The sequence below is a fragment of the Carassius auratus genome, chromosome 28 (genome assembly GCF_003368295.1).
Source record: "Carassius auratus strain Wakin chromosome 28, ASM336829v1, whole genome shotgun sequence".
Taxonomy (NCBI): Eukaryota; Metazoa; Chordata; class Actinopteri; order Cypriniformes; family Cyprinidae; genus Carassius; species Carassius auratus.
The window spans coordinates 17,086,691-17,114,562 of record NC_039270.1 but is presented as its reverse complement, the minus strand read 5'-3'; the positions used below and the strand labels follow the sequence as shown (position 1 = coordinate 17,114,562).

General features: G+C 37.7%; 3 protein-coding genes across 5 annotated transcripts in view; 2 read left to right on the top strand and 1 right to left on the bottom strand.

Annotated features, from left to right (window-relative positions):
• Positions 1–6,174, bottom strand: part of LOC113047034 (myosin-binding protein C, fast-type) — a 30,548-nt gene extending 24,374 nt beyond the window's left edge. For both annotated transcript variants that reach the window (XM_026208273.1, XM_026208274.1), the window contains exon 1: positions 6,031–6,174. In XM_026208273.1, the coding sequence (XP_026064058.1) occupies positions 6,031–6,052 (22 nt within the window). In that variant the 5' untranslated portion in view covers positions 6,053–6,174. The remainder of the gene's footprint in view (positions 1–6,030) is intronic.
• A 5,644-nt stretch (positions 6,175–11,818) lies between these two features.
• LOC113047032 (ER membrane protein complex subunit 10-like) lies at positions 11,819–15,762 on the top strand. Of its 2 annotated transcripts, XM_026208272.1 has the most exons (8): positions 11,819–11,977; positions 12,169–12,235; positions 12,317–12,429; positions 12,539–12,652; positions 13,772–13,956; positions 14,126–14,219; positions 14,791–14,890; positions 15,471–15,762. In XM_026208272.1, exons 1-7 carry the CDS (start codon positions 11,882–11,884, stop codon positions 14,872–14,874), a joined length of 753 nt encoding a protein of 250 aa, XP_026064057.1. In that variant the 5' UTR covers positions 11,819–11,881; the 3' UTR covers positions 14,875–14,890; positions 15,471–15,762. The 2 variants fall into 2 exon arrangements, with proteins under 2 accessions (XP_026064057.1, XP_026064056.1); XM_026208271.1 differs by lacking the exon at positions 14,791–14,890.
• Positions 15,763–18,571: 2,809 nt separating this feature from the next.
• Positions 18,572–27,139, top strand: LOC113047031 (tripartite motif-containing protein 16-like protein). The gene is made up of 6 exons (XM_026208270.1): positions 18,572–18,812; positions 19,291–19,504; positions 24,062–24,097; positions 24,988–25,050; positions 25,148–25,287; positions 26,343–27,139. The coding sequence occupies exons 2-6, from the start codon at positions 19,450–19,452 to the stop codon at positions 26,751–26,753; spliced, it is 705 nt and encodes a 234-aa protein (XP_026064055.1). The 5' UTR covers positions 18,572–18,812; positions 19,291–19,449; the 3' UTR covers positions 26,754–27,139.
• The last annotated feature ends 733 nt before the right edge of the window (positions 27,140–27,872 follow it).

The window sequence follows — 27,872 nt, the reverse complement described above, 5'->3', positions numbered from 1 at the left end:
TTCTAATGCTTTGTCTGGAAATGACCGTTTTATTTTGATCGTGTTGTCAAAACACTCATAGGCAATAGTGCTGAGTGCTGATACTGTTTCCTATGCAGGGATGTTAGCCAATCATAGCAATGGCCGATTTCTGACAAGCCTTAGAGGACACGTCCCTTAAAAACAGGACATTTTAGAGAGAGGGTAAGAATCAGGGTTGAAATTATTATTTGGTTTATGTTTTAGTTTTTTTTTTTTTGCGCAAAAAAAAAAAAAAACTACAACTAAAATGTATTACCATAATAATGAAACCTGAAGGAACATATTAAGATAAAAAAAAATCCACGTCATGAACCCTTTATTGTTAAACCAATGATGACTATTTTAAGGATGTCCTTAACACATCTCTGGGCCTTGAATGTGTCAGTTGTGTTGGTGTTAATGGAGGGTCAGAAAGCTCTCGCATTTCATCAAAAATATCTTAATTTGTGTTCAAAAGATAAACGTAAAACGTAAAGGTCTTACGGGTTTGGTACCACATGAGGCAGATTAATGACAGAAATTTCATTTTGGGGTGAACTAAAGGTCTTTGAGCCCGAAATTCACGTTCACACACTGCCTCCGAAAATTTCGTACGTCATTAAAGAATTCTGATCAGGTTCAATTTTCTGCTCTTTTGTATCTATAACAAGCATTTTAAAAGGAAAGGATGATGAATATGGAAAAATAAATAAAAAAGGAATATAAACATTTCGGACCTTTAATTCTATTATCAACTTGGGTTTTCCTATTGTAAGGAAACTGACTGCTGGCCCTGACATCAACTCTGATGAACACTGAATTAATATTACGAATTCCTTTTAAAATATTTCAAGTTCAGGATAAACAGACTATGATGGGAACAGCCAAGTTATATATGTAGTGTTTCTAAGGATATCACACACACAAAAAAGAAAAAATCCCCTCAAGCTTCATTCAGCTCCTCAGATCCAGATTGAAAGCAGCTATTTTTACAAGCGGGTGTGTGATGGAGTGTCTTTGGCATTAGAAGTATTTGGAGTGGATACAAGTGCGGGGAGGGTCGGCCGCACATGATGAAGTTTCTCTGTTTTATGAGGATGGAGAGAGTGATTCTTTTGGCAGCAAGAGGAAACATTTAAAAGAAACCCTACAATATCTATCAGTCTCTGCGGGACAGTACTGATGATTTGAGTTATGGAAATAGATCGTAAATATCTCTTTCCTACATACATGCAAAGATGGGGTGGTGGGGATAAAGATGGTGACGCAGGAACAGTTTGATCACGAACATCTGATCTGAGAATAAAAATAAACTGGTTGCTATGGGTCATGTTGTGTATGGTATCACAAGATTCACAACCTATATAATTCCTAAGAATAGTTATAATTTTACATGAATTTGTCAAACTGAAGACCACTTCAGCTGATTCAACAAAAAATATTTACATGAGCTGACGTTCAAATGGGATTTCAAATAAAATATGTGATTAAAATGATTCTCTCTCCCTGTATTTATGAACTAAAGACAGGCTATCATATCAAATAAATGTCAAAGGTGTGGTTTATGGAGTGATGATGTTGAGATTAATTATGGCCTCTTTTCTTCCTGACAGTGATCTCTTTCTCTTTTCCATGCTCAGGACAGCACGTTACATTTTTGATCAACCAAGCAAAGTTGTAACTGAACTTGACAGCCAGTGATCATCATGCATTAAGGAAAAGAGCACATTTTACATTTTAAGTCATTTGGGTTTTTTTATGGCGAGGAACAAAAGTTTTGAGCAAGTTTTAAAGGATGAAGAGATGATGACGGTTTTTCACAAATGTAAATTTATTCATTTTTTCATCAAATGTAAAGGATAATTTACATTTCTAATTGCTTGACAGAAGATGTTTCAAGTAGGCTATATAATATAAAATGTTCAGGGCAAAAATTTAAAATAAATGTTGAATATAAACAAATAAAAATAAAAAATGTTAAAAAATATAATAAAAAAATTCTTAAATAATATCGTGGACTGAACAGGGCAAGCAACAGTTTGGTCAAATCTCCAGAAACTCTTTCACATTTGTCCCGGGTCAGTGGGTCATGCAAACACTTTATTACTTACACTACCCGTGCAATTGAATTAGTATACACTTTTTCTTTTGAAAGTTGCATTAAAAATGTGTTAAATGGGCATGTTGCTTCTACATAAAAATGACTTATACTCTGGGTGCTGAGATTTTGGACGGTGAAGGAAAGGTTGGCGATTTAACAGAGATAAATAGATAGAAATTAGCATAGTGGTTTTGTCGGAGCGCTTGAGGAGATTTACCTTTCTGCCGAGTTTAGTTCAATTCTAATCAAATCTAACTCGTGAACCAGCTAAACAAGGTCATTGGGTTCTCTTGAACATTTCACGATTCCAGATCTCCAGGAGGAAGACTGAGGAAGACTGGTGTGTGGAATATGCAACAGGGTTTCTGAATATACTCAAACACCAATATCAGGTCGTGCAGTACACATATCCCATTGTGTACGTTGTGTTGGAGGATATATTCTGAAACACACAAATAGCAAGTGCCCCCACATCTGCGTGTGTGCCAAGGAGTGCTTTATGATGTTAATGGCCATGAGGTAATGCTACACTACCCCAGCTGGAAATGAGACATTGAATTTTAAGACACCTATTACTGTCACTGTTACTGTATATGTGTGTGTGCGTATGTGTGTAAAGGGGGTTGGGCGATGGGACTACTTAGATACATTTTCAGGTATACAAAACCTCCCTTTGGGGATGTCCAAAGATGCCCTCAGTTTGGAAAAACAATTTGTAAATTACATGAAGTTGTTCTCCAAGCCCCCTTGGAGGTGTACTGCCCCCCTGCTTGAGAACCACTGGTATATGCATAACTAAATATTTGTGTGTCGGAAACGAGAATGGAGCAAGATTATGTCCATTTTGGATCACAGAGTTCACAGAGAGTGTCTGTGTCATTTTGTAGTGCAAAAAGGGAGATTTGGGAAAAGGGAGCACCATAATAAAGACATTTCGGATGGCAAATAAGAGGCTTAAACTTCCCTAATACTCAATACTCCGGTTGTTTCATTAGCAGGGTTACAGGGAACTCTTGTTGTCCTGCCAGGACAGAAATGACATTATTTCAGCCTGGCAGGACAACACAGGCTTATGGACAAAGAGACTCAATGTTGTCACAGAAGATGCTTAAAGAGCACAAGCAAATAATAATTTTAGGCCATTTAAGAAGTCCAAAGGAATCCTTCACTCATCTCAAACTGTCACAGGCCGGATATTTGACTATTATGATAAAGCTTGAATATATTAGTAGACTCTTTGTGTAGTAATTTATATTAATGTGACATATCACATGGGCTTTATTTCAGCCCCAATCCAATATTAATGCAAATGCACAATTTATAGCGCACAGCCGTGACCCACTATTACAGTACTATCATTACAAAGTATCCATAATCACTGGAGCAATATGCAGAGACACACAACTCTGAACACTTCTCTGCTGTCAACATGCCCATTTGTAAAATTGCATACCCTCCTAAAAGCTGCTCAAGGCCGCGGGGCTATTCTGGAAGCTGTTTATTAAGGAATCGTGCTCCTTGCCAGTCACTATGGCTTCAGGAGATCCAGACAGACTTTATCTTGACAGTTCCCCACTCTGAGCAAAGTGGCCTGTGTATGTGACCGGGAAACTTTAAGTGAAGGGGGGTAAATGTGAACTTTAAAAAGCAATAAACTAAAAGAGGGGCCTCTTGTGTGGTCTGAAGTGTGGAGGTAGGAGAAAATGAAAGAGGGACAGAAGGATAGGCAAGAGAAGATGCAACAGGTTACGCTCGGGTGAAATGATCCAGTTATCTGACACTCTGATGTCATGCTCTCCAGCTGGGATTAACACCGAGTCATGGGGCAGAGTTAGAGGGAAAAACTGAATCATAACAGAGCCAAGGCAGATCTCAAGAAGGGATGGTGACATAAGCCCAAAGACATTGAACTGACCTTGTGTGTTTTTTTAAAGTGTCATCTACATGAGGCTCAATGCATGCCCATGACAACCAACTGATGTACTTAACAGAAAACTGAACCTTTTTACATTATACAGCAGTTTCATGTGAAAAGCAAAGGCTGAAAATAATAAAATAAATCTAGAAATATTAGCCAATATGCATGTCTGCCTTACTCTCTTTACATTTTAACTGGTTATATAAATATAAAATAACAATTAAAAAATGACCTGCTATAGAAATTAAAATATGTTTTTACTATATAGTTTTCTTTTTAAAAGGCTCATACAGACTTTTCATTTGTACCTGCATTTTCTGATTAGACCTGTCAAATTATTTGTGTAAATTATTTTTTAATCATTTTAACAAATAATTCCAAATAAAATAATATTAGCATTCTTTATATTTTTTAGCAAAAATGGCTCAATTTCCTGAGAATGGTTATAACACATTCCATCTTTCTACTTCTAAATATCAGGAATTCGCCATTCCATTTACAGTAATTACAAACATTCGGATCTGTTTTCCTTAACAGCATCCACCGTTAAGCAGCTTAGAGCCACAATGTACATTAAATGCAGTTTTTGAGAGTATTACTGCATGGCGGCAGTTTTGCTTATTATCCTGCTGTTGCTGGAGTAATGACTTCTCTATGAGGATGACTTAGTTTAGATTTGAAACACAAACTTCATTTTGCCTGAAGATTTTTTCAGTCATATCTGTCATTTCCTTCTGCCTCAAGACAGTACTGACATGTACTGCTTAATGAAAATATAGAAGGTCATATTTTAGAGCATCAGTCAGATACAAAGTTCACAGCAGCATTACATGACTGAACATGGATATCCTTTGACACCAACTTCTGATATCTGATGCTAATGATCACATCTGCTGGTTACACGTCAATCCCTGCAATTCACTCTCCTTAAAAGCTCCATAAAAAGGTAAAGCTTTTACCTCTGTATCAGTGCCAGCAAATGAAATCACACCGTGTGTTCAGAACTAACCCCCTCCGAATATAAACATTAATGCTTTGAGGACCATACTTGAAATGCTATTGATTTTTAATTGTGCACTTCACATCAATCGATAGACTCATTTTCATAATGATCAGAGTGTCGCCTGCAGGGTCAATCAAGAACTGAGTGTTCGAATGAAGGTCTTTCTGCAGGCGAAACAGCATATTCATGCAGCTTTATGTGATATCCTTTGAGTATGTATCACATTGAATGCGTCCTCTTGGAACGTGATTCAACCTCAGATCATTTCAATTGAGTTTCATTACAGAAGAGCATTGTCCATTGGTTAATAATTAGCAATAATGATTAAAGGCTGGAATATACACAAACACAACATTGCCAGAGTTACAGTCTGGAGGAGTCGCCAGAAGTCAGAGGCAGTTTGCAGATTTTGGGAGCTCACATTTGACCAATTTCAAACACACAAAAAAAAATTGCATCATGTCTGACGGACACAGATTTAGATGACGGTTCCATCCAGATGGAGGATATCAAATATTTTTCGTATTTGAAAGGTCATGTGCTGTCTCCCAGCCTGAAAGTTATCATCACAATCTTAATTCAAACTGGGTATCTTCTCTGTCTAGTCGCCCATTCTGCCAAACCCCAAACTGAAAATGGACCTCTCACTCCTGCTGCTGCCGACCCAACCTATAAAATTCATCTTTCAGCGCCTGTCACAGCCGAGACCATCTAAACATCTCCTTATTCTACATTCAGACCCATGATTTATGCTTTAAGCAACTAAAGTAACATTTCTCAACCTCTGCGGGGAGTTAGCTAACAAAAAGTGTGAACTAGTGATTTAAGTGATTCAGCTTGATGAATGAAATCTTTCTGGATGGGCCAGACACTTAAGCATTCTGCCAGTCAGAGTAAAAGAGCATCACTTACATTAACATGACACATAAAATGACAAACAGTGTTGATAAAAATCTACCCTTGTGTTCAATGTAAAATCAAGGTTGAAATGAACTTAAAGAGGCTTACCTGGCTTCTTCGGTTCAGGCATGGTGGTTCGTCATATGTCGCTCACCCTGACTTTTCTGTCTCCCACACTTTCACTCATCTTTCATCCCTTTTATTCCCTCCTCCCTTGGCAAGCATGTCGTCCCCATCCTTGAGAAAGATAGAGGAGGGTGGGTGAGAAGAGAAAAGAGCGATACAGGGAGAGGGAGCGACAGAACGAGTGTTACTTGAGATCTTAAGGGAATACAACTTGGACAAGACGAGCAGACGAAAGACAGAGACAAGGGTGAAAAAGTTTAACATTATAACAAACAGGGTGTCTCTGAGTTAATTGGTTATCTTGTTAAGGCGTGCTGTGACACAGGCTATTCGCTAAGGGCATGATATACTTGTAGATATTTTAACTGACAGCCTGTTTGAAGCACTTTACAGTGAAGCTGCTTGACTTCTGTGGTCATCTATGAAGTGATTCTTACCTAAGAGAGACTTGTCAAGAACAGAATCAGGCTGCTGAAATGCTGTCAGAGGTTAACTACGTTAGCTAGGCTGACCTTTGACCTTATATCTCTCAAACCACTCCTTTCAACAATGTAAGTGCTGACACTCATTCATTCACTCTGACTGTGTTTTACAAATAATAAGGCTAAACATTTTAATGTAACTTTTATGCAACCGGCCCCAGGTTAAATAACTCACCCAAATACATACATATGTTGAGGCATATAAAAATGAGAAATGTAATCAACATAACTTGTATAACTACTATAACAAAACTTTAACAGAATGACTTTGCTTATTACAGTATTTTATTTTTTTGAGTGCCAGTTTTATCAACAATTAGTTTTTTTGTTAACTGTTGATATATGTGAGAATAATCAATGAAATTTTTTGAAAATTATTGTGTTGTGTGCATTATTTTCTAATAATTCAACAGTCTGTCATAAGTTTTTCAGCTTATACTTCATTCGCCACACCTCAAAAAAGATTGTTCTCATTGTTCAGGGGGTTGTGTTTCAAGACATTCATCAGGTTTTTGTCTTTAAAATGCTATTGAGTGTAGGATTAATTTCTTATGCATCTCATCCAACATCTCTGTTAATTCCAAAATGTAATTTTTGACCAAGCAATGAAAGCTTGAGCCATTGATGGTAATGCAGTTATGCAGTTATTGAAGGGTTAGTTCAATCAAAAATGAAAGTTCTGTCATTAATTACTCATGATATAATTATAACACAAACTAAGATATTTTTGCCTGCATCGACAGCAATGGAACTGCATTGTTCCCAGACCCATAGGGTAGTAAGGACACTGGTAAATCAGCCCACATGCCATCAGTGGCTCAACTTCAGTTTTGGGAAGCTACATGAATACTTTTTGTGCACAAAGAAAAACAAAAATAACATAATTTATTCTACAATTCTTCTCCCTGAGTTACAATCTTCCTCCATTTTGGAGAGAACCACAATACATGTGCGCACTTTCCCCAGAACATTATCTATGTGCATTCATTATATAATAAATCATATTTTGGGGCAAAAACAGATAAATAAGTTGTCGTTTTTATCTTGATGTTTACTATATTTATGTCCTTGTTCTTTTGCTGTTCTAGGACTTGTAAGAACTTTTATTAAAATAACAGATATACCTTGGCAAAGTGATATGGACATTTAATGTGGTCAAGACCTGCCCAGAACTACTTAAGCCATGCGTTTCCCTGAACATAACTGCACACCTTGAAACGTTCGTCAACCAATCATATTCAAGCATTCAACAGCCCTGTAGTATAAGTTTACGTGAATACACTACCATTCAAATGCTTTATTTAGCAAGGATGGATTAATTTAATTAATAGAAAGGGACAGCAAGCATTTACATTGTAAAAAAAAAAAAAAGAAAACATTTATTTATTTATTCCTATTAATCAAAGACTTTGGGGGAAAGGATCATGGTTTCCATAAACATTAAGCAGAACACTGCTATGTCTTTATTAAAATGATTTCCAAATGGACATGACACTGAAGACTGCAATGAATGACTGCTGAAAATTCAAATTTGCCATCACAGCATAAATCTACATTTCAAAATATAATAAAATAGAGCATTCATTTTAAATTGTAATAACAATTCACTAATAACAATTATTAAATAAATGCAGCCTTAATAAGCAGACACTGAGCCCAAACTTTTAAATGCCAGTGCAAATAAAATATATCAATATTTGCCTCTACTTTTTATCAACTAAAATGTTATTCATGTCAATTCAACTTTAAAAACGTCTTAAAAAACTGACTTAAATGAATATGATATTACAAAATAATGACCAAGTTAAAAGGATATTTTCTTCAAAAGCCATAAACTGACTTAAACAAACATTATGAAAAATTAACACTGTGATTATGGTGTGAAACACGATAAAATCAAAAATACTAAATGTAAAATGGAATGATGAAAAAATTCCCCGTGTATGGTGTACAGATCTCTTTAAAGGCTAAACTGTGGAGATCAGAGTTTAGTCATGCCCCTGGTGCGAAAGCTTGAAGTGTAGAGTTCAGTGACGCTCTATTAAGCTTGACACACCAATAAATGCTTTTTGAAACTTCAATTTGGGGGAGAGAAGACTGGGCAGAGACTGTGCTATTTATAGAAAGTGCAACTTGAGAGGCAGGTGTCAAGTAGAAAGGGAAAAAGAGAAATATTACAGAGGAGACGAGGCAGAAGAGACGCACGTACAAGCACAAGACAACAGACGAGAAACAAGATACTTCATGCTTCATAGAGTGCTAACTTAATTTATTTGATTCAATTACACATAATAAGTGCTTGGGAAAGAAAATATAAATCATATTTCAGAATATATAAGAGCAGAACGACTCTCATCATGAAATGTAAACAGAAAATGTCAATGGCCGAGTAGCACACATGCCTTTACAGTGAGGAGATGGCTAATTATAGTCCTGCGCGAGTGTGGGGCTGTACCATTGTCTGAGGGCGTGCTGACAGACAGCAATGACTAGATGGAAGAGGGATATATTCATTTCAAAGTAGGAATGTCTTGGAAATCACACGGCATGAGTGCATGGAGAACCCAAGCCCTTCTGCTGAAACAGTCTATCAGTCATACAGGCGCTCTTATGTGTTCAGTTATGGAAATGCCAATAGGCCACGCTGTATCACTTACCTCACTGTCATCTGATTAATGTAAATGAAAGGGTGCGAGTGTGTTTGTTTTTCTCCTGCCTTGGATCTTAATGGCAATCCATGGGTCCCGCACTGAGTGGTTCAAATACGTACACTATTGATTGGGGGACAGAGCGTAAGTTTGATTTACAGTACAATAGGAACAGAACAGTGCGGAACAAAATGAGGTTGTGGAGCACAACAACTGTGTGCTTCTGTAAGTGATTGTAATCGATCTAAGCTAGTGATTACCCTGCGGCCCCGATGGTCCATTCTGGAAGTGCTGTCAATGCAGTTATTATCTTTTAGGTTCACTACAATGACGGATGTTCAGGCAAATAAGTACGTTTTGAGGTGGTTGGGGAACACTGACATTTTTAAGCACACATAACTTCGGTCATGCCTGTAATGGCTTAAACTGGAAAACATTTGATTACATTATATGTCAGACCCAATATCAATAGACAACATCAATAATTAATTATACGGTGGTTATACAGAACATTGCAGCCACTTCTGGCCCTGTGGACTTTTAAGAAATAAACTCTCTTAAAACATATCCCACACTGCGACTAGTTTATTAAATTATATAAACATGAAAGTCAAACATTTTCACCACCCTGTTATTTACATCACATGTCAAATTAGGCTTTTTAATGTGGTTTATGGCACATAAAATGAAAATTATTTTTTTTTACTAAAATAGCATCTCTCTCTCTCTCTCTCTCTCTCTCTCTCTCTCTCTCTCTCTCTCTCTCTCTCTCTCTCTCTCTCTCTCTCTCTTTCTCGTTTTGCTGTAATTTCAGACCTAGTATTGCTGTATCTAAATACACACATAATAGTTTCATACTTTTTGCATGATTTTACCTTCAGCTTACTTTGTGCGTACATCACGTATTATATGCCTCATTATATCACAAGCATATTTTCCAGTCTTGACTGACACTTGACTTCTTGGTAACCAAATCCAAGAAGGGGGGGGGGGGTTATAAATGTGTAGTAAAAACGTTTTATTGACACTTTCACTAGGAAAAGTTAAAATCTGTGCAATAAAAATCAGGCAGATCATAGGCCTTATAAACTATAGGCCTAGCATGCAAAAAAATTGACAGTGAGATGCTAGAATAATACTACTAACTGCAGACAGTCATTTGAGATGAATGGAAAGGTCTTGTAATCAATCAATGCCTGTGACTTGACTCACTCGTGTTCATAACGTGGGCACATTCTCCTGTGTAACTAAACCACTCTCTAGTGTCCAGCTGCAGTCATTACACTTTATAATTCTCTTGTGACAATAGGTAACTTATACTGAAGTTAACCACAGAGAGAACAGAGAGCACATATTTATTGAACTTTCACGTAGCAGCCTTACCTTAAAGATCTCTATCATTGTCAACAATGTGTTTTTGTCTAGTTTGTCCGTTAATGTCTTGAATGGAAATCCTTCTTGGTCTTACAGTGAACCATGTTGATTGCAGACTCGTGATAAATAATCATGAAGTGATATCTAAAATATATATCAAATGTAGATTATAACCTTGGAGAAAAAAAATCCCTCTCATGAACTAAATAAATAAATAATAATAATAATAATAATAATAATAATAATAATAATGCGAACAGCGACTCCTACTGGTTCAGTGGTTCATGCTGCACGAAATTAAGGTGTATTTTCAATTTCGTTCACAGAGGGGGCAGTACATCACCTTTTTTTCTGGCCACTAAAATGGCTTTAAAATAACCTAATTTTGTGCAACATTGCAAATAAAACACATAAATCAGCATATTTTTAATTTTGGAGAAAGCCAACGTTGAATAATCTACATGATAACATTAAAAGTTAAATCCAAAATTAACATTTGCAAGCTAATACATTAACTTAATCCAATTTAAAACGAGAACGTGATGAAAAACACAAAAGACTGAGTCCCGCTATATTGCTCAGGCTGCACTGCAGTGTCTATTCACAGGCGCGATCCCACTACTGATCGGCACGGGGGCTTTGACCTGCTCCGTTTCCGACCTGGGCCGGTGCACCCCTCCTTAGACGACCTGGTGGTCCCGAGCTCCCCCAGGAGCACCATATCGATACCGAACTTAGTGCGGACACCCGATCGGCATAGTCCACTGCAGCCCAGAACCCCTGAGCTCAAGCGGTCCGCCAGCCTCAGCCTCCCAGCAGCTTGGATTACAGGCGCGCGCCACTGCGCCCGGCGACGGAGCGAGGCTCTCAGCCGCTCTTCAATCTGCCTGCGCTCTGCGCCCTCTAGCGCTCCACAACACTAACTACCACAGCTCTATCCAATGTTTTTTCTTTCTTTCTTTCTTTCCTTTTTTATATAAGTATTTAAAAATAACATCGATCGAGTGCTAATAGTATAATTATTCTTTCTTTCGTTGAAGGCAAGTTGTGGAGCTTGTTTAGTTGTTTAGTTTTTTTGTTTTTTAGACCTGGCAACTTTTCTCTAACGTTAGTTCATTCTTATGGTTAAAAAAATGGAACAAAGCACCATTATCAGTAAGATATATTAATGATTAAAAATCCCGCATTAAAATTATAATTAATCTGCAATGGATGAATGAACGGCAGACATTCGATCGGCTTTTTAATGTTTTCCACGACTTTTGTTTTGAAACACTGTAACGTTACTTCCGGTACACAGAAGGGAAGTCTTTCGAGGCTTGCGACAAAATGGCCATGAGAAGAGTCTTGTCGCTTATTTTGTCCGTCCTGTCAACTGTGACGCTCTTATGGACACAATCTGGCGAATGCAATAATGGTCGAAGAGTAAGTCCAGTATCTCTGTGAAACCTCACAGTCACGGGATGTGTATTTGCAGTCTCGCGCAGGGAGCTGGTTAGCGTGCTCGGCTGCTGTCTGATCTGAATGAGTGACAGAATGACTGATTGTGAACGTTTTTGTCTGATCTGAGTGTGTGACGGCGACCGATTGTGAACGTTTTTGTTTTTGTGTGCCAGTCAGGGGACGCGGGGGACACTGATCTTAGCGGGTTCTCTGTGCCACTAGAGCACTCGTTTGAAGTGGGTGAGTATTAAGGTACTTGATTAATAACCAATGTGTCTCTTCGCAGTTTAGTCACTGTCTGTCTGTCTGTCTTTGTTTCAGATGATGTCCCCAGATTTCGCCTTCGTGGTGCCCTGCAGTTGAAGGGGGGAAAAGAAAATGGTGTGTATCTCTCCCAAAACCAGCTCTCTGAGAAAGACAGGATTACACTTAAGGTGAGAAGAGGAAGTTTGTAGGAAAGTGAGGGTATTAGTGGCCGTCATGTTGAGATGTGTTAAGTGTATCTGCTGTCTGCTGTGGTGTAATATAGTGTGTGTCCCTCAGGATGTGGCAGCAGCTGACGGTCTGTACAGGGTTCGAGTGCCTAGAGTCTCTCTCCAGGTGGATCGACAGACTGAGAGACCGTCTGAAGGGTACCTTACTACATTCGTTAGAGCCGTAAGTCTACCTCCTGCAAATACCAACATCAGATATATTTAATTACAAATGTTTGAGTGTGTGTTTATATCCTCATCAAGTTGCTTTGGATAAAAGCATCTGCTAAATGACTAAATGTAACATACACACTCACTAATGTTCAAAAGATCTGAGTCAGTAAGATTTTATTTAAATGAAATCAATACTTTTATCCAGTAAAAGTACATTAAGTTGATCAAAAGTGACAGTAAAGACATTTATAATGTTACAAAAAAAGTCTATTTCAAATAAAATGCTGTTCTTCTGAACTATGTATACATCGAAGCAACATTAAAAATGTGTAAGTTTCCACAGAAATATTAACAGATGTGACCCTGGAGCACATGGAGTCTTAAGTCGCTTGGGTATATTTGTAGCCATAGCCAAAAAAACATTGTTTTGGTTAAAATTATTGATTTTTCTTTCATTTTCAAAAAATATTACGATATTAAATAAAGATAATGTTCTATGAAGATATTTTTTTTTGAAAATTACCTACAGTAAATATATCAAAACTTAATTTTTGATTAGTAAAATGAATAGCTAAGAATTCATTTGGACAACTTCAAAGGTGATTTTCTCAATATTTAGATTTTTTTTTGCCCCCTCAGTTTCCAGATTTTTAAATAGTTGTATCTCGGACAAATATTGTCCGATCATAACAAACCATACATACATGGAAAGCTGATTTATTTATTTTAATATTTATTATTATTTAAAAAATTACACTTAAGACTGGCTTTGCAGTCCAGGGTCACATGTTAACATTGCATATAATCATTGATAACACTTATAATGATTTTAAAAAGATATCTTGAGTGTATTAGTATGATTTCTGAAGGACTGTGTGACACTGAAGAAGAAGAATGAATAAATTAATAAATGCCATTTAAAAAAGCTGAAATGGAAAATAATTTTAAATTCCAGTATTTTACAACATTCATGTTTTTACTGTATCTCGCAGCCTTGGTGAGAATAAGGGATGAGTTCTAGTGCGTGTATAAACATAAATACAAATATTTTTATATAAGTAACATGTATGCAAAATACTGAAGTTGGGATATTGTTTAGCTATAAATCTGGTCTTGCTTTTCTCCCAAGTGCGCGCTGGTGGAGTCCCACCTCAGTGACGTCATCACCCTTCACACTGATGTCAGCGGATATATCATTGGCATTTCCATAGTAACAATCCCTGGGTCATGTCGTGGGATAGAGGTGGAGGATGAGGTTGACCTGGAAGTCTTTAACACAACAATAAGTGTCGTGGCACCAGTCACTGCACCCGCGTGAGTACAAACACACACACACTCTCTCAGACGGCTGCTTCTGATACATATATATTTTTTTATTTCAAGGCACTCTTTGTCCTTAACAGATTAGCTAAACACTACTCTCACAAATTGCATTGTCTGCATATGTTCTCATTACCTGTTTGTCTCTTTGGCTCTGATTTAGACCTGAAACAGCACCCTTCATTGAGAGGATGGAACAGGAAATGGAAAAGAAAGGCAAAAACCCACAAGAGCAGAAATCCTTCTTTGCCAAATATGTGAGTATTTTACATTTTTCAGTATGACGTGCCACATTACGGTTTTCCCAGTCTTAACTTTGGGTTTCTGTTAAGTTCACATAAACAATTATGTTTACATTTGACTAATTATTAACGTGATCCTTTTTCACACCTACAGTATCTAGGTAGTAAAAGTGCGAAACATTAATCTCCTCTCATCCTTTATTTCACCTCCTGTCCAAATGAACTCCTGCTAATAGTTTTTTGCTCTACTGTGTCTCTTTAGAATTAGCATATTTGTATATTTAGTGTTTGATTAACCGTTTGTGTTGTGGAACAAGTGGACTGCAGTGCCTAAGCTTACAGTTACTAGGTCTATATGTGTTTGGGTGTTGTATTTTGAGCTAACCGTTATTTGATTTGCTGCTCTGCTCCGTGTTGAAGCTGCTGGTCCGTTCCTCCCAGTCCTGAATACATGCGCCTGTCAGTACTAATGTCCCTCTTTGTGACTGATCTCTTAACTCTCCAGCAGCGTTTGTCGTGCTCGGCTGTTCTGCATTCACTGTGCTGTGACTGTGTTGACTTTGTGCCGGTCTGTGCTGTGTTCCAGTGGTATTTGATTCTGGGAGGTGCAGTGTTCCTCATGGCCACCAGTTCAGCACAGGCCCCACCAGGGGGCGCCCAGCAGAGCTGATTTCCATTCATTTCAAGTACTGAAATCTCATTTTAGTCTACTTGGTTACTCTGTCACTCCAGCTGCATTTCTCAGTGTTGTGTGTGTGTGTGTGTATATGGGCCAGCCCACGCTCCCACGTACATACAAACTCAAATCCTCCGTTTCAGCTTGATGTTCAGTTGTTTGTGTGTTTCCTTATGCTTTTTTTGTGCAAGTTTCCTGCTGGGTCATGACCATCAGTGGTGTTTCAATTAATAAGGGACTTATGGCCTCACAATCAGGTTTGCTGGTAATTTTAGCAGATGATTGTAGTCTCAAGCTCAGAGATGTTCATGACCCACACTGCTTGCTTCACTCTTTCCTGTTTTTTCAGTCTCATTTCTCTTGATTTCTCCCTCCCAGAGGAAAGTCATTTGTAAGAAGCAGTGAGTGGTGGAGGTTGGACAAAGAGAGCGCAAGGACGGATGAAACTGAAAATGATTTGCTTGGGGAAACCAATTACTTCTGTGGCTTGTAATTGTCTCTGAAAAGGAACCGTCATGTGTTGCATTTTAAACTGTGTACAAATGTGTTCAAACTTTCTGTTGTGTTTTTCTTTTCTCTTTCATCACCAGTGGATGTATATTGTCCCTCTGGTTCTTTTCCTGATGATGTCTGGAGCTCAGGATCAGTCTGGAGGCGGAGCCGGAGGTGGGGCGGCCAATGGCGGAGGACGATGATGACTCCTGTGTTGTACATTATAATTTAAAGCCGATTTTGAGTTCAGGGACATGCATAATGACACATACATTTACAAACAAATGATCGTTCTAATCTAGAAAGATAATGATTGAAGAACTTAACTTATAACTGTATTGTTGGATTGTGTTTTTACTTCTGATTTAATAAAATAGTTTAATGACCGTTGAAGTTGTCAGCATGGTTATTTACAAGTCATGCCATTTATAAATCATACAGGCATTTTGAAGCAGGTGATCAGTGGATGGAGAGCTTTAAAAGTTCATCTCTTCGTCCTCTTATATGTAGCTCTTAGACTTGTTTCCTGGTCCAGTGCCATTTGAGTTAGCTTGTTTTGAATCATGTTGATGCTGGTAATACCACACCTCTCTGCACCTCGATGCCAGAGCTACTCATCTACTGTAAACCAAATGTCTCTTCATCATGGTTATGGTAAAAGCTCTATACTAAACTAGCATAAACGAAAACATTCCCACAGGGAAAATTCAATCATTAGCTTTGCAAAATAAAGCAGAAAATCAATCTGTTTTGTACAGCTAAAAAGCCAGACCCATCAAATTTAAAAAATGACCACATCTGCTCTTACAGTGAAAATAAGGTGGATACTGCTTTTTAAACCCATTTGATTGCCTGAGAATGATGTATTGAGCTTGGCTTTGAAAAAAAAAAAAAATTTACTGTTTGAAAGTGAAGTTACAATTTACATTAGGCCTATAATTAAAAAGTTTGAGGCCAGTAAGATTATTATTTTTTTTAAAAGAAATTAATACTTTAATTAATTTCATCAAAAGTAAACATTTATTTTGAGATTATTAAGATATTTTTTGTTTCATAAATGCTGGTTATTTGAACTTTGTATCAAAGAATCAATTTCCACAAAAAGAAATTGAGGAGCACAACTTTTTTCAGTTGGTTTCTTGAGAAGCAGCTCATCAGCTTATTAGAGTGATTTCTGAAGGATCATGTGACACTGAAGAGTGAAGTGATGGCTGCTTTGCCATGACAGAAATAAATTACAGTTTACAATATATGCAAATAGAAAACCGTAGGATAAGACCTTGACATGGAAGATTGGTCACCAGCAAATTAAAACATTTTTGTTTTCAACCATTATTTAGTATTAATTAGTAGAGCCATAGTCAGAGGCTTTTTTATTTTATATTTTATTTATTTATTTTTATTGCGTTTCAGAAAAAAACCTCAGCTTACGGCCACAGTTGGTTATTAATCATAAAAGCTTGATTTCGACAGACATGGCTTTTTGAGATTTAGTCTATCCTGCTTCACAAGATGTTGCTAATCAAACAGCTATTAGTGTGTGTGCTGTAAACCGAAGCGAACTTGGGGAGAGAATGTTCTAGACCGGCTCGTGCAGACCTGTGGCTATCTTTGTCATCTGTCAGTCATTCTCAGCTCGTTGGTCTGTTTGTCTTGGGCCCGCTCGTGTGTAGCTTTGGCAGTGTGTGGTAAATCTGGATCTTACGAGGCTCAGTGTTGACAACACTCTGTTGTGTTCCCCTAAACCCTTGACCACGCCACCCACCCGACCCGTGTTCTCTGAAAGATTTTGTCGTCAGCTACAAGTCAATGACCTCAATCAATCACAGTTTCAGGCCAAAGTCAATGTCACGGTTAAACTCTAAAGCAAGGAAGAGAGAGCTTGAATGAATTTCAAAGTCATTTGGAAGTAAAAGGATCTGCTGGTATGTAAAGGTCTGGCACATTTGTGCTTACAGGCCTCTGTAAACAGCTCTGGTGGGCTAAAATGTACCAGGGCAAAGGACAACACAGCAGGAGATGTATATTTGTTTCTACCGTTCTAGCTGTGTTAAGCTAATGACAAGTAAAAAAAAAAAAAAAAGTGTACATCGGACTTCACAAATCTCAAGAGTTTATACCTCTGTACATTTTTGGTGTCAGGTGATTTTCTTTACATAGAGATCCAATTCAGTGCAGAACTATCATCGCAGCTCTGATGAATGTGTGGATACCAAGAAGCACATGGTTGAAACTGAGACAGAACAGAGGTGTGTGTGTGCCATGGTAAGTGCATTTCTTTCTCGCACACTCTGTCGCTCTTCGCCCGCCGCTGTGTTTTTCCAAACCACCACAGAAAGACTCAAAAAGCACAAATAAGAGAAACAGACACAATATGACATGCTACTTTAGCTAGTTTAGCTTAATTCGTATTGTGTTTAGGACACCAAACTTCTGCAAATTAAGACTGAAATTTGAATGTTTTTCAAGAGATACATGGTGTGTCACAACTGATCCTCAAACCCAATCCACTTCATTTGGGTCCACGAGAAGAACTGCATGACATATGAGACTAACGCAATATTTATTGCAGGAAAAGGAAACAGAAACATCTGTTTTGGAGAGACCTCTGTCAGTGGACAGTCATAAATCTCACATCCTCTCACTATGTGACCAGTTGTGTCACAATTACTATTACAATTACTCTGTTACTCAGAGTACACCTGCCAGGGATGCCAGTGTGATTTAAAAATATTCTATCTATGCATATAGACCAATATGTATCATGATGTGATATTAGTATTGTTATGATTACTATTATCACTGCCCGTAATTTACGTAATGTTTTAGTCTGTTGTACATAAATCACAGGTAACTAGCATCAAACAAGTGAAATAAGCAATGCAGATAGTCTGATTTGATTTATGCAGAACAGACTAGCACACAAACATTGTCAAACCATGTGCAGGTTAGCCTACAAATCATTGTCATTCCGCCGATGCTATTTCGGAGGGTAGCATAGGGTGTCTATTAAAACATCCTATACATTCACAAAACCACACAATGCTCTGTATTTTATCTAAACATAGCGTACAGTTGCCACCTACTAAAATTCCACCGCTATAAGTTACAAAGCGCGAGAAGCTAATGAAACCGAGCGCTCCGTGGAAGGAAAGCTGTTCCTCATTAAAGAGAGGACAGAGGTGCTAAGAGGAAGAGTGTGAAAAGAATGAGTGTCTGAGGGATGAGGAATACAGCTGTCTCGTTTATCAGGAATGAAGACAGGACAGATACTGACGCTTTGAGATGAAGAAATGTCTCCCATTACTGAGTGATAACGTCTTGAAATGCAGTCCAGTGGATCCACCTCAGATTAGTACAGCTTTATTGTTTTTCCAATCTGTCAGTTTGAGTAAGAAACCAATGCTATTGTCATTTCGGGAGGCATCAGGAGCTTTAATGTGAGGTTTGCCACAACTATACTCTCAGTTTCTGTAAGTTATTCATGAGGGGAACTTTTCTTAAATAATAGGCTCCCTTCTGGTCCATTTGCAAAGTCAAAATGTTCTGATACCGTATTAGCGAAGTAGCTGTGGATACGTAACATTTCCCGCAACGTAAACAAAAAACCTCTTTGGTTGCGTGTGAAGATGTCCTTCAGACATGACAGTAATGTGAGTGCAATGTCAGACCCCCGCTGAACTCGGAGGTTAAAGAACCTATTCTGTCTTCTTCTGGTGTAAACAAACTCTTTCTCAATGTTGTGTACTAAACACTTTTCAGTTGAATAAACTAAAATGCCCTGCTGTTTTGCACTCTGCACCTATACGTATCGGTTCATCATGGCATTGTATTTCTAGAATCACAATCATAACTGTGTGCGGTTCTGCTGTATATCCTTTTATTGACTCATCTGATGGTAACATGTGAATGCTTTAGGTAACAGGATGGACCTCATGATCAGCACCTCGACCACCTACAGACCCCCTCCCCTCCCCTTCGGCAGTGTCTTTTCCTCCCCCTTTTTCACAGAGTAAATAAGAAGGGAACCCAGAGTCAGCGAGACTCGGAGTCGAAAGACACTCATCCAGCCCTGCAATGCCCAGTAGTACCCCAAGCACCAACGGAATCATGCCAGAAGTAAAGAAAGCAGGTAAGGGCTGCTCTCATTTCCTCACCTATATCAGTGCATTAACAGCAGAGCAGGTTCACCTGTGTGCCAGGATGCATTCACTGTTGCTAAGATCTGTAACTTGCTACCAATGCATCCCTGGATGTTGCTTTATATTTGTAATAATCTGGCACTGACAAATATGCTAAATAAGTACAACTACAGCATCTTTTAAAACAGTTATTATGTTTTTGTACATTCACTTTTGCAAAGACATGCAAGGCGATAAAATTGACAGAGAAAACTCACATTGTAAGAAAATTAAATAAAAATAAAATAGTACATAGAAATAAAAAAAGGAAATACAAAATAAAAAATAATATATAGAAAAATAGCAAATCTATGTAAGGGAAGAAAAAAACAAAGTCTGTGGTTATGGTATTATTATATTTAATTAAAATAAGTCTGTAAATAAATGAAAGGGTAAAATGAACATTAAAACAACTTCAATTTTACAAAAAATATTATTATTATTATATTTGATATACTTTAATTTAATTTGTAGTAAATATTTTGTTGTATGTATAAATATAAATATTTTTATTTTATTTAAAATAGTTTTTCTCATTGCCATCTTGGTATTACACAAAATAAAAAACAGCAGCAATAGTAGATATGAATGCATGCTGCTTGTGGTACTTAGACGGACATGTGCATCTGGAAAACAAAGGAAAATACTGTGTGTGTGTGTGTGTGTGTGTGTGTGTGTGTGTGCGTGTGTGTGTGTGTGTGTGTGTGTGTGTGTGTGTGTGTGTGTCTAAAATGTAATAAATAATTCATCTTGTGGTATGCACCTGGTGATGCAACCAGACGTCTTTCCTCCAGTATTTACAGTGCTGGTGACAGTACACAAACTAAAAGTGTCACCACAATGCTGACTTGATTGAGGGTTATTCTGACAGTTTGTGTGAGTTGCACATACTCTGAGACAGCCCAGATCAAAGCTACACAGGAAAGACTAATGAGCGACAGCATGAGAAGAGGGCACCTTGAACATTATTATCATACTGTTACTCTCCAGGCTCTTGTGCTCAGCTTAACATCTCACAGGAAAATAATAATAGTCTTAACAGTGACAAAGAGTTTAGCAGCTGCTCTACTCAATCTATTGACAACAAATGATTATAAGAGGAGGGATGGCCATACAAGACCTTGTACACCCCCTCCAGCCTGCATATATTTTAAGGTAAGCATGTTGTCAAAAATCCTCTAGACTTACATACTATTTTAAGTACGGTAAAGAGGTCAAATGCAAACATATGCACACATATGGAAGGCGTTATACATAGCTGTGCCTTACTCCGCATTTAAATATATGCAATTATAATAGAAAGGTACATTGTGTATGCCCGCCACTACAAGTAAATATTTTAAAAATGTTTCCAAATTCAATATGACACATTAAGATTGACATACAAGTGAAATGACCAGCATTCATCAGATGAATCTTCTTCCAGGTGTTAATATAGCTGTGTGGTACCTCTTTCACCCTTCTACTTTCACATGTTGACCTCATCTGTCATCTCAACAACTCTCTCACCTTCTCTCTCACTCTCGCTCTCAATTTCATTTCAGTTTAAGTTTTTCATTTGAACACTTTTTTTTCATTGGTAATAGAATAGAATAGAATATGTTTTTCAATAACCTTGTTAGGACCCTCTTGCACCTCATTAAAAGATGAAAAGAGGCCCCTGCTGGTTTCTGATGAACTTATCAATGATGACATGCCGCCTTCTTGATCACGGGGTAATGAAGTGTAAAACTCTCCACTGTAACTCATCTCCACAGCTCTACAGTCCTTGTTTTATTTATGCCCTCTGAGATTTAGATCTGACTCAGTGAGCATGGCAGTAAACCTGGCAAGTTTAGCGTGGTGCACCGTGAGTGTGTAATTCTCAGCAGTCTAAGTCAGCATGGAAACCAACTCAATCACTGTTCAGAGAGATCCGATCTAACCAATATCCGAGAAGGTGTCTTATCCGAGCGGGTTGAATGTCTTTCCCAGGACTGTGATGGGTCACACCTCTGAATTCTCCCTTTACAGACATGAATCCCTCTATTTGTGCATCTGTCTGTTCATGTTATTTTCCATCGGGCCTGTTTCAAGTAAGCGATCAAGAGAGGGCCGACACGCGGCATGTGCTTTTCAACACTTTGGGGGCCACAATATCATATCCATCGCCTTCCCTTCCAAATCATCATGCATAGCGTCTCCTTGATCCAGCCACCAAATATGAACCATACTAGCGTGCCCGTAGCATGGCAGGGGTTGGCAAGGCACACCACAGACGTGTCCAACACAAACAGCTTGCTCTGCACTGTCATCACCAGCGAAATACACCAAAGCCCAGCAAAGACCCTGAGGTCATCAACATAACTGCTGATGCTAAAAAGAGCTGAAGTTCAAAGTTACTCAATAGCAGATGGTTCTTCCAGTTGATAGGATGCCACTTTTATTGATATGATTTGATAAAAGCTGACCATATTTATGCCTGGTTTCACAGACGGTGCTTAGACTAAACCAGGATTAAGCCATAGCTCAATTAGGACATTGAAGTCATTTTTATAAACGTGCCTTAGGAAAAAAAACATTACTGGGTCCATCTTGAGACAAAACAAAGGCACTGATATATTTTAAGATCAGTTCAGTTGAAACCACTCAGACTTAGTCTGGAACTGGGCTTAAGCCTTGTCTGTGTAACTGTTGGTTAATGTTTAGGTTATAAATTATAATGTGGAAACAAAATATAATATGGATTTCCCACAGTGCCATGCTCACGGTTTCCAAATTGGTGAATGATGTGACCTTTTCAAACACTTGATTCAGCCCATAATCACAATGGTAAAAATAAATAAATAAATAAATAAATTGTCTTATTTTCCATTAAAAACATATTCTTAAAATTAATTTCTTAAGAAGCATGTTTTTGCAAGAAAATACAACTTTGTTTTAGAGAATATAAACCTTTAGAGAATTATATACATAAAAATGTGAAAGCTACTTATTTACATACTGATTAAATAATGTTTAAGCATAAACCTCACTATATTTTGATAAATGTATGTTGTTTGTAAAATGAACCGTTGTTTAATAAATGTAATATTTCAATTTTTTTAAATGAATTTATCTTGTTTTAAAAGTCTAGGCTTAAGAAAGGTCTGTTAATGCAAAATAATTTTACATATTTATTTTTCATAGGTTTTTTCCCTTTTTAAATGCTTGCATTGTGTTGTCTATAAATTTGACAGATAATGTCCGGACAAAAAATTACCAGCAGCTCTTGTTTTGCTACTAATTTTCGGAGTGTGTTAAGAATGTCATTATTTTTATTGAATTTTTTTTTCATGGAAAACAAGACAAAAATGACCATAAATAAATAGCTATTATTATTTGCAGTACTCATCACCTTCTCATGTCTTCTGAAACTGCCATCAGACTTTTGCAATTTTGTGTTGGGATGTACGTGACCGAGGCTTTGTGAATGATCCCTTATTGGACATTGGGGATTTTGAAACGGGGCTTTCACCAGGACCCCCTCCATGGACCTCTTGTTTACAGCATTCTTCAGTCACCACTTACAAAACACCAGGGCTGAATCTCACACCAGGGAGAAAATCTTGACTTGAAGAGCTGTCAGTGTGGCTCCAGACTGCGTGAACACAGACTCCACATCCGACATTTTTAGATCTTTCTGATTTGTTTTATTTTGGAGCTCTGCTTCATGACCATGGCTGTTCTGCTCGGCCCCTCCCTCCTGTTCTTCCTGACTCCCTCCATACCAGCCCCTATAAGGCAGAGGTCCCGAAGAGAGGGTGAAACAGGCTCTGACTGATGGAGTGACCTGTCAGCAGCATCCTATATGTGCAGAAACACAGCTGACTAATGCCACTAATCTGCTGCTGCAATTCACATCCAATTCACACTTAAACTGACAAAAATTGTACCAATGCCCTTAATGCCACTGATAATTCTAATAACCCAAGGGAGCAGCTAATATTACTGTCCACATGAACAAAAGAAGGCAAAAGAAATGTGTGAGCTCTGATACACGAGCCAGAGGATTGCAGATGGCTTTCTCAGAAGGTGCTTGAGAAAATCAACAGTAACGAGAAAAGTGTTAAACCTGCATCCCAGTGCTGGACATAAACATGCCAACACCACTAACACCATGGAAATGAAGTGCGGCAGAAACAAAAAATGTATTCTTGGAAACTGCTGTCAGAGCCTATGATGTGTGTCCATGGTGAATGTAAGTTTAGGCCTAGCATGCTTCTTAGACGTAACATAACCCCTGACAGGCATGGGTAAACTATATGATTCAGTGCTAACAACAGTGGGGGTAGATGAATGGCATACCACAGGGTGATATATTGCACGGGAGAGGTAAGGAAGGAGGATCAGAAAAGCAGTGTAAGGAAAGGGAAGACTCTAGAATGCTTGTGTAGCGTCAATATCATTTCCAAACCGCCAGTGCTTTCGCTTAAAATGGCTTGCTGGTAACCTCTGATTTTAATTGACATGCGTTCTCACCCTTACAGGAAGAAAAGGATCAAGAGCACAAGCCAACCCTGCAGGTAACTGTCAAGTATGCAATCCTGTTTTCACTGTCTTAACCAGAACGTCCCCTTTTTCTCCAGCTGCTCTCCAAAACCCCACTGTCCAGAAACATTGTTTAAAGTGACACACTGTCCAGCAGAGACAGTTACAGCCTCCCCTGAGCCCACTGAGCATACAGTGGCTGATAGAGAATGAATGGGGAAAATTCGACTGGCCTATTGCATTGTTCACGTGATATTTTTGAGTCCAACCCCTCATCCACAAACTGGACTGAATAAATAATGGTGTTAACAGGGAGACTGATTACATAACTCTCCCACTTTGATATCACTGCTTTAGGGCATGTAATTGAAAACATCATCTGTGAGGATTTTTTTAATCATCAATTAGTTTGGTGAATTCAAATCTCTGTTTCTGAGACCATCATGACTCCTCCAGTGTATATCAAATACAGATGATATATAAAGGCTAAATGCATGTGAAATATGAAATGTATTGCTGCATTTGCATATCTTTTTTGAATGTAAGAATGCTTATAAAGCACTTACTTAATAAAAGATAAACTGTGTAGTAAAAAGAACAATAATCGCATTGTTAATAATTGTATTAGCCTAGTTGTTGTTAAAATGTAATTTTTTAACCTGAAAAATGTGTCAGCTGGAAACAGGGATTTACATAAATTAATAATAACAATAAAGCAATCATTACACTATTAAAAACAACCATTAGAATAAATGTAATGTTTAGCATTTTACATTTATTCCTAAATATTAGTTTATTAAGAACGAGGTAACAGACATCACATGAAGCTTGGGCCTCCATTAGACAGCTGATATTTAAATAGGATTATGCAGTCGTGGTATAAAATATAATGACCTGTTTCTCTTTCTTTTTCCTTCCATGACAGAAAAGGCACCACCATATGACCCCAACATCCCTGAACCCAATACTAGAGCTGAGCTGATCAAATGTACGCAGGAACATTACAGGAATTTAATTTTTTTAATGCTTTTTATATAGTTTAATTGAATATGCCCCTGACCCCTGAAATGTTATTTCTCTCTCAGACTGGCTCAATCTCTCTCTGGATGACAGAACTGCTCAGAAAATGTTGTGGCTCTCAGAAGGTGGAGCCAAAGTGTCACGTATGTCAGAGGAAGTGTGTCCTGTTCTAGACAGGCCAGAGAGATATGAACATTCACCACAGGTGTGTGAGGGAGTCTCTCAGTCTGTCTCTGCTTCTTTTGTTCTGTTGTGCGATTTATAAAAATCCCTTTTTGTGCAGGTCACGTAAATCTTCTGTTTAGTGGCTATTATCTTCTTAATTATGTTTTTAAGGCTTAGTCATGCAAACAATTTGCAAAAATTTCATCATTTACTCATCCTCATGTTTTTCCAAAGATTTTTAGTTTTCAGAAAAAAAATTTTATTCTCATATTTTTTTTCTTTGATTGAAAGTTTTTACGTTTTATAAAAATTAACATTAGCAAGCTTCAAAAATTGCATTAAGAAATCAAAAAAATAATCTATATAAATCTATATGAGTGAATCCAAGTCTTCTCAAGAGGCATGATTGTTTTATATGATGGACATATTTGATTTAGGCATTTATTCACACATGAGCACAGATTAAAAAAGCATGAACGCCATATTTATGACATTAATTTAAATTATGACATGCTAGGTCATGATCGAGATTAATAAAAAGTGTTATGACATTCTAAATTAAGAATAAGACATAATAATTACAAAACATTTAATGTCAGTTTGGATCTCATGATTATTATTTAGTATTTAATTGTTTCGTTGTTGTCATAATGACTTGTCACATCAACTTTTGTGATGTTTTTTTTTTAATTATCATTTACTTTTCATGTCGTAATTATGACTTTCTATCTCATAATTTCAACCTTTTGTGTCATAACACATCTCACATTTTGTCATAATAATGCTTATCTCATATTTTTCAGCATGGTATTTTTATGTGGCGGAAATGGGCTTTCATAGTTCCATGTATGTGATTGTATTGCTTCATGAAAAAAATCATTAGTCTAATATTTCAATTAATCCGCTGATACGGTTCACAAAACTAGTCTGAATGATTCATTCACTCTCAAGTTCAACTCAAAAGGACAGCTATGCAGGTTTGAAATGACATGAGGGTGAGTATATGACAGAATGTAATGTGTATGTGACTGTTATGTCAACATGTAGTAACCATGCAACTGCTGGGAGGGTAACTTTCCCAATATCCTCCTGAAGGTGCTGTGTAAGGAGGGTCTTCTGGGCAGTCGTGGGTACTGGGAGGTGGACTGCGAGGGCTGGGTGGTGATTGGGGCAGCGTGTGAAAGCGCTGGGCGGAAAGCTAAGGATGGCCAGTGTGGGCTGGGAGAGAACGACCTGTCATGGGGTGTGGGCTGGGCCGGATCCTGCTACCATGTCTGGCACAATGGCGTGAACATCGAATTCCAGGCTCCCCTCTGTCCCACCATCGGCATCTACGCTGACCAGCCAGCGGGCATCATCAAGTTTTTCCTAGTCGAAGATGGAGAGAACGGCTCCAAGGAGGTCAGACTGATTCATCGGTTTGCAACCACTTTCAAGGAGAAGCTCTTCCCTGGTTTCTGGGTGGGCAGGAACTCCTTCTGCTGGATCCGAAAGAAGGATCAGTAGGGGGTGAATGCATGAAGAGAAGGAGGGGTTGGGAGGAAACAGGGTAAGGGTGATGTAAGAAAAAGGAGAAGAAAGTTTGAGAAGGAACCATTGGTAGCGAGTAAGATACAAAAAAAGTTCTGTAATAACATACTGCTAAAACTGTAAATGGAGACTTGCATTCTAAACCTGAATCTGCCTGTAAGTAACCACTAGGTTGATGCTAAATGTAGTGTTTTAGTATTTTAACCAGCAACTGAATTGGTGTAGCATTCATCTTTATACTAATTATTTTGAATATTCACTGTATTAAAATTTTATATTCCATGTGATGGCAAATGCAGATACTGTAGGACATATTTATCTCTGTGGTCTAATAAACTGGATCAAAATAATCAGGATGTGTGATATATGAGTGGTGTGGTGTGTTTTTATTGCTGGGACGTCTTTAAAAGCTAGTAAAGGTCTTGGGGGGATAATCAAGGGGTCAGTGTTTATCTGGTTAGTGTGACCCAGTTCACAAAGCTTTTCTCTACTGACAGTTTTGCAAAAAAAAAAAAATTGGTTAATATAAAAAATGTTAGACCTTTTCTCTGAGGGATTTTGAAAGCATTTTTACAGATTTTACTCTCTCAGGTGCTGCGTAAATAACGTTGTTGTTTTTTAATTAATAATTGTAATTATTATTCTTAAAACACTGTATATAAAGGTATAAACAATGTACTGTTTTAAACAAAAAGTCTAATTAAGACCATTTTTATTACTAGTGAAAGGTTTGACACTCTGAGACTGTATAATAACATCATTTTTTGCATTTCTGGCTTGGCTAATAGAAACCTAAATGAGATTAAATGGAAATCAAATCAAAAGTAGGAATGGAAATAAACTTAAGATCAATTGTTTTGGTGTATAGGCCTAACTCATGTGTAAGATGCTTAGAATAAAAGCTAGATAAACGCATAAAGGAAAGCTAAAGGATAGCTTGCCTTGGCGTAAAACAAAAACTACAGAAACACCACAGCGCCCTCTGTTGAGCTCAGGAAGCATCGACTTTCCTCAGAGAGTTGCGCTTATTTTCCTCAGCTCGATCAGATCACGCCAAGATAAAATCGTTGGACTTTAAAATGCTAACAAGAAACA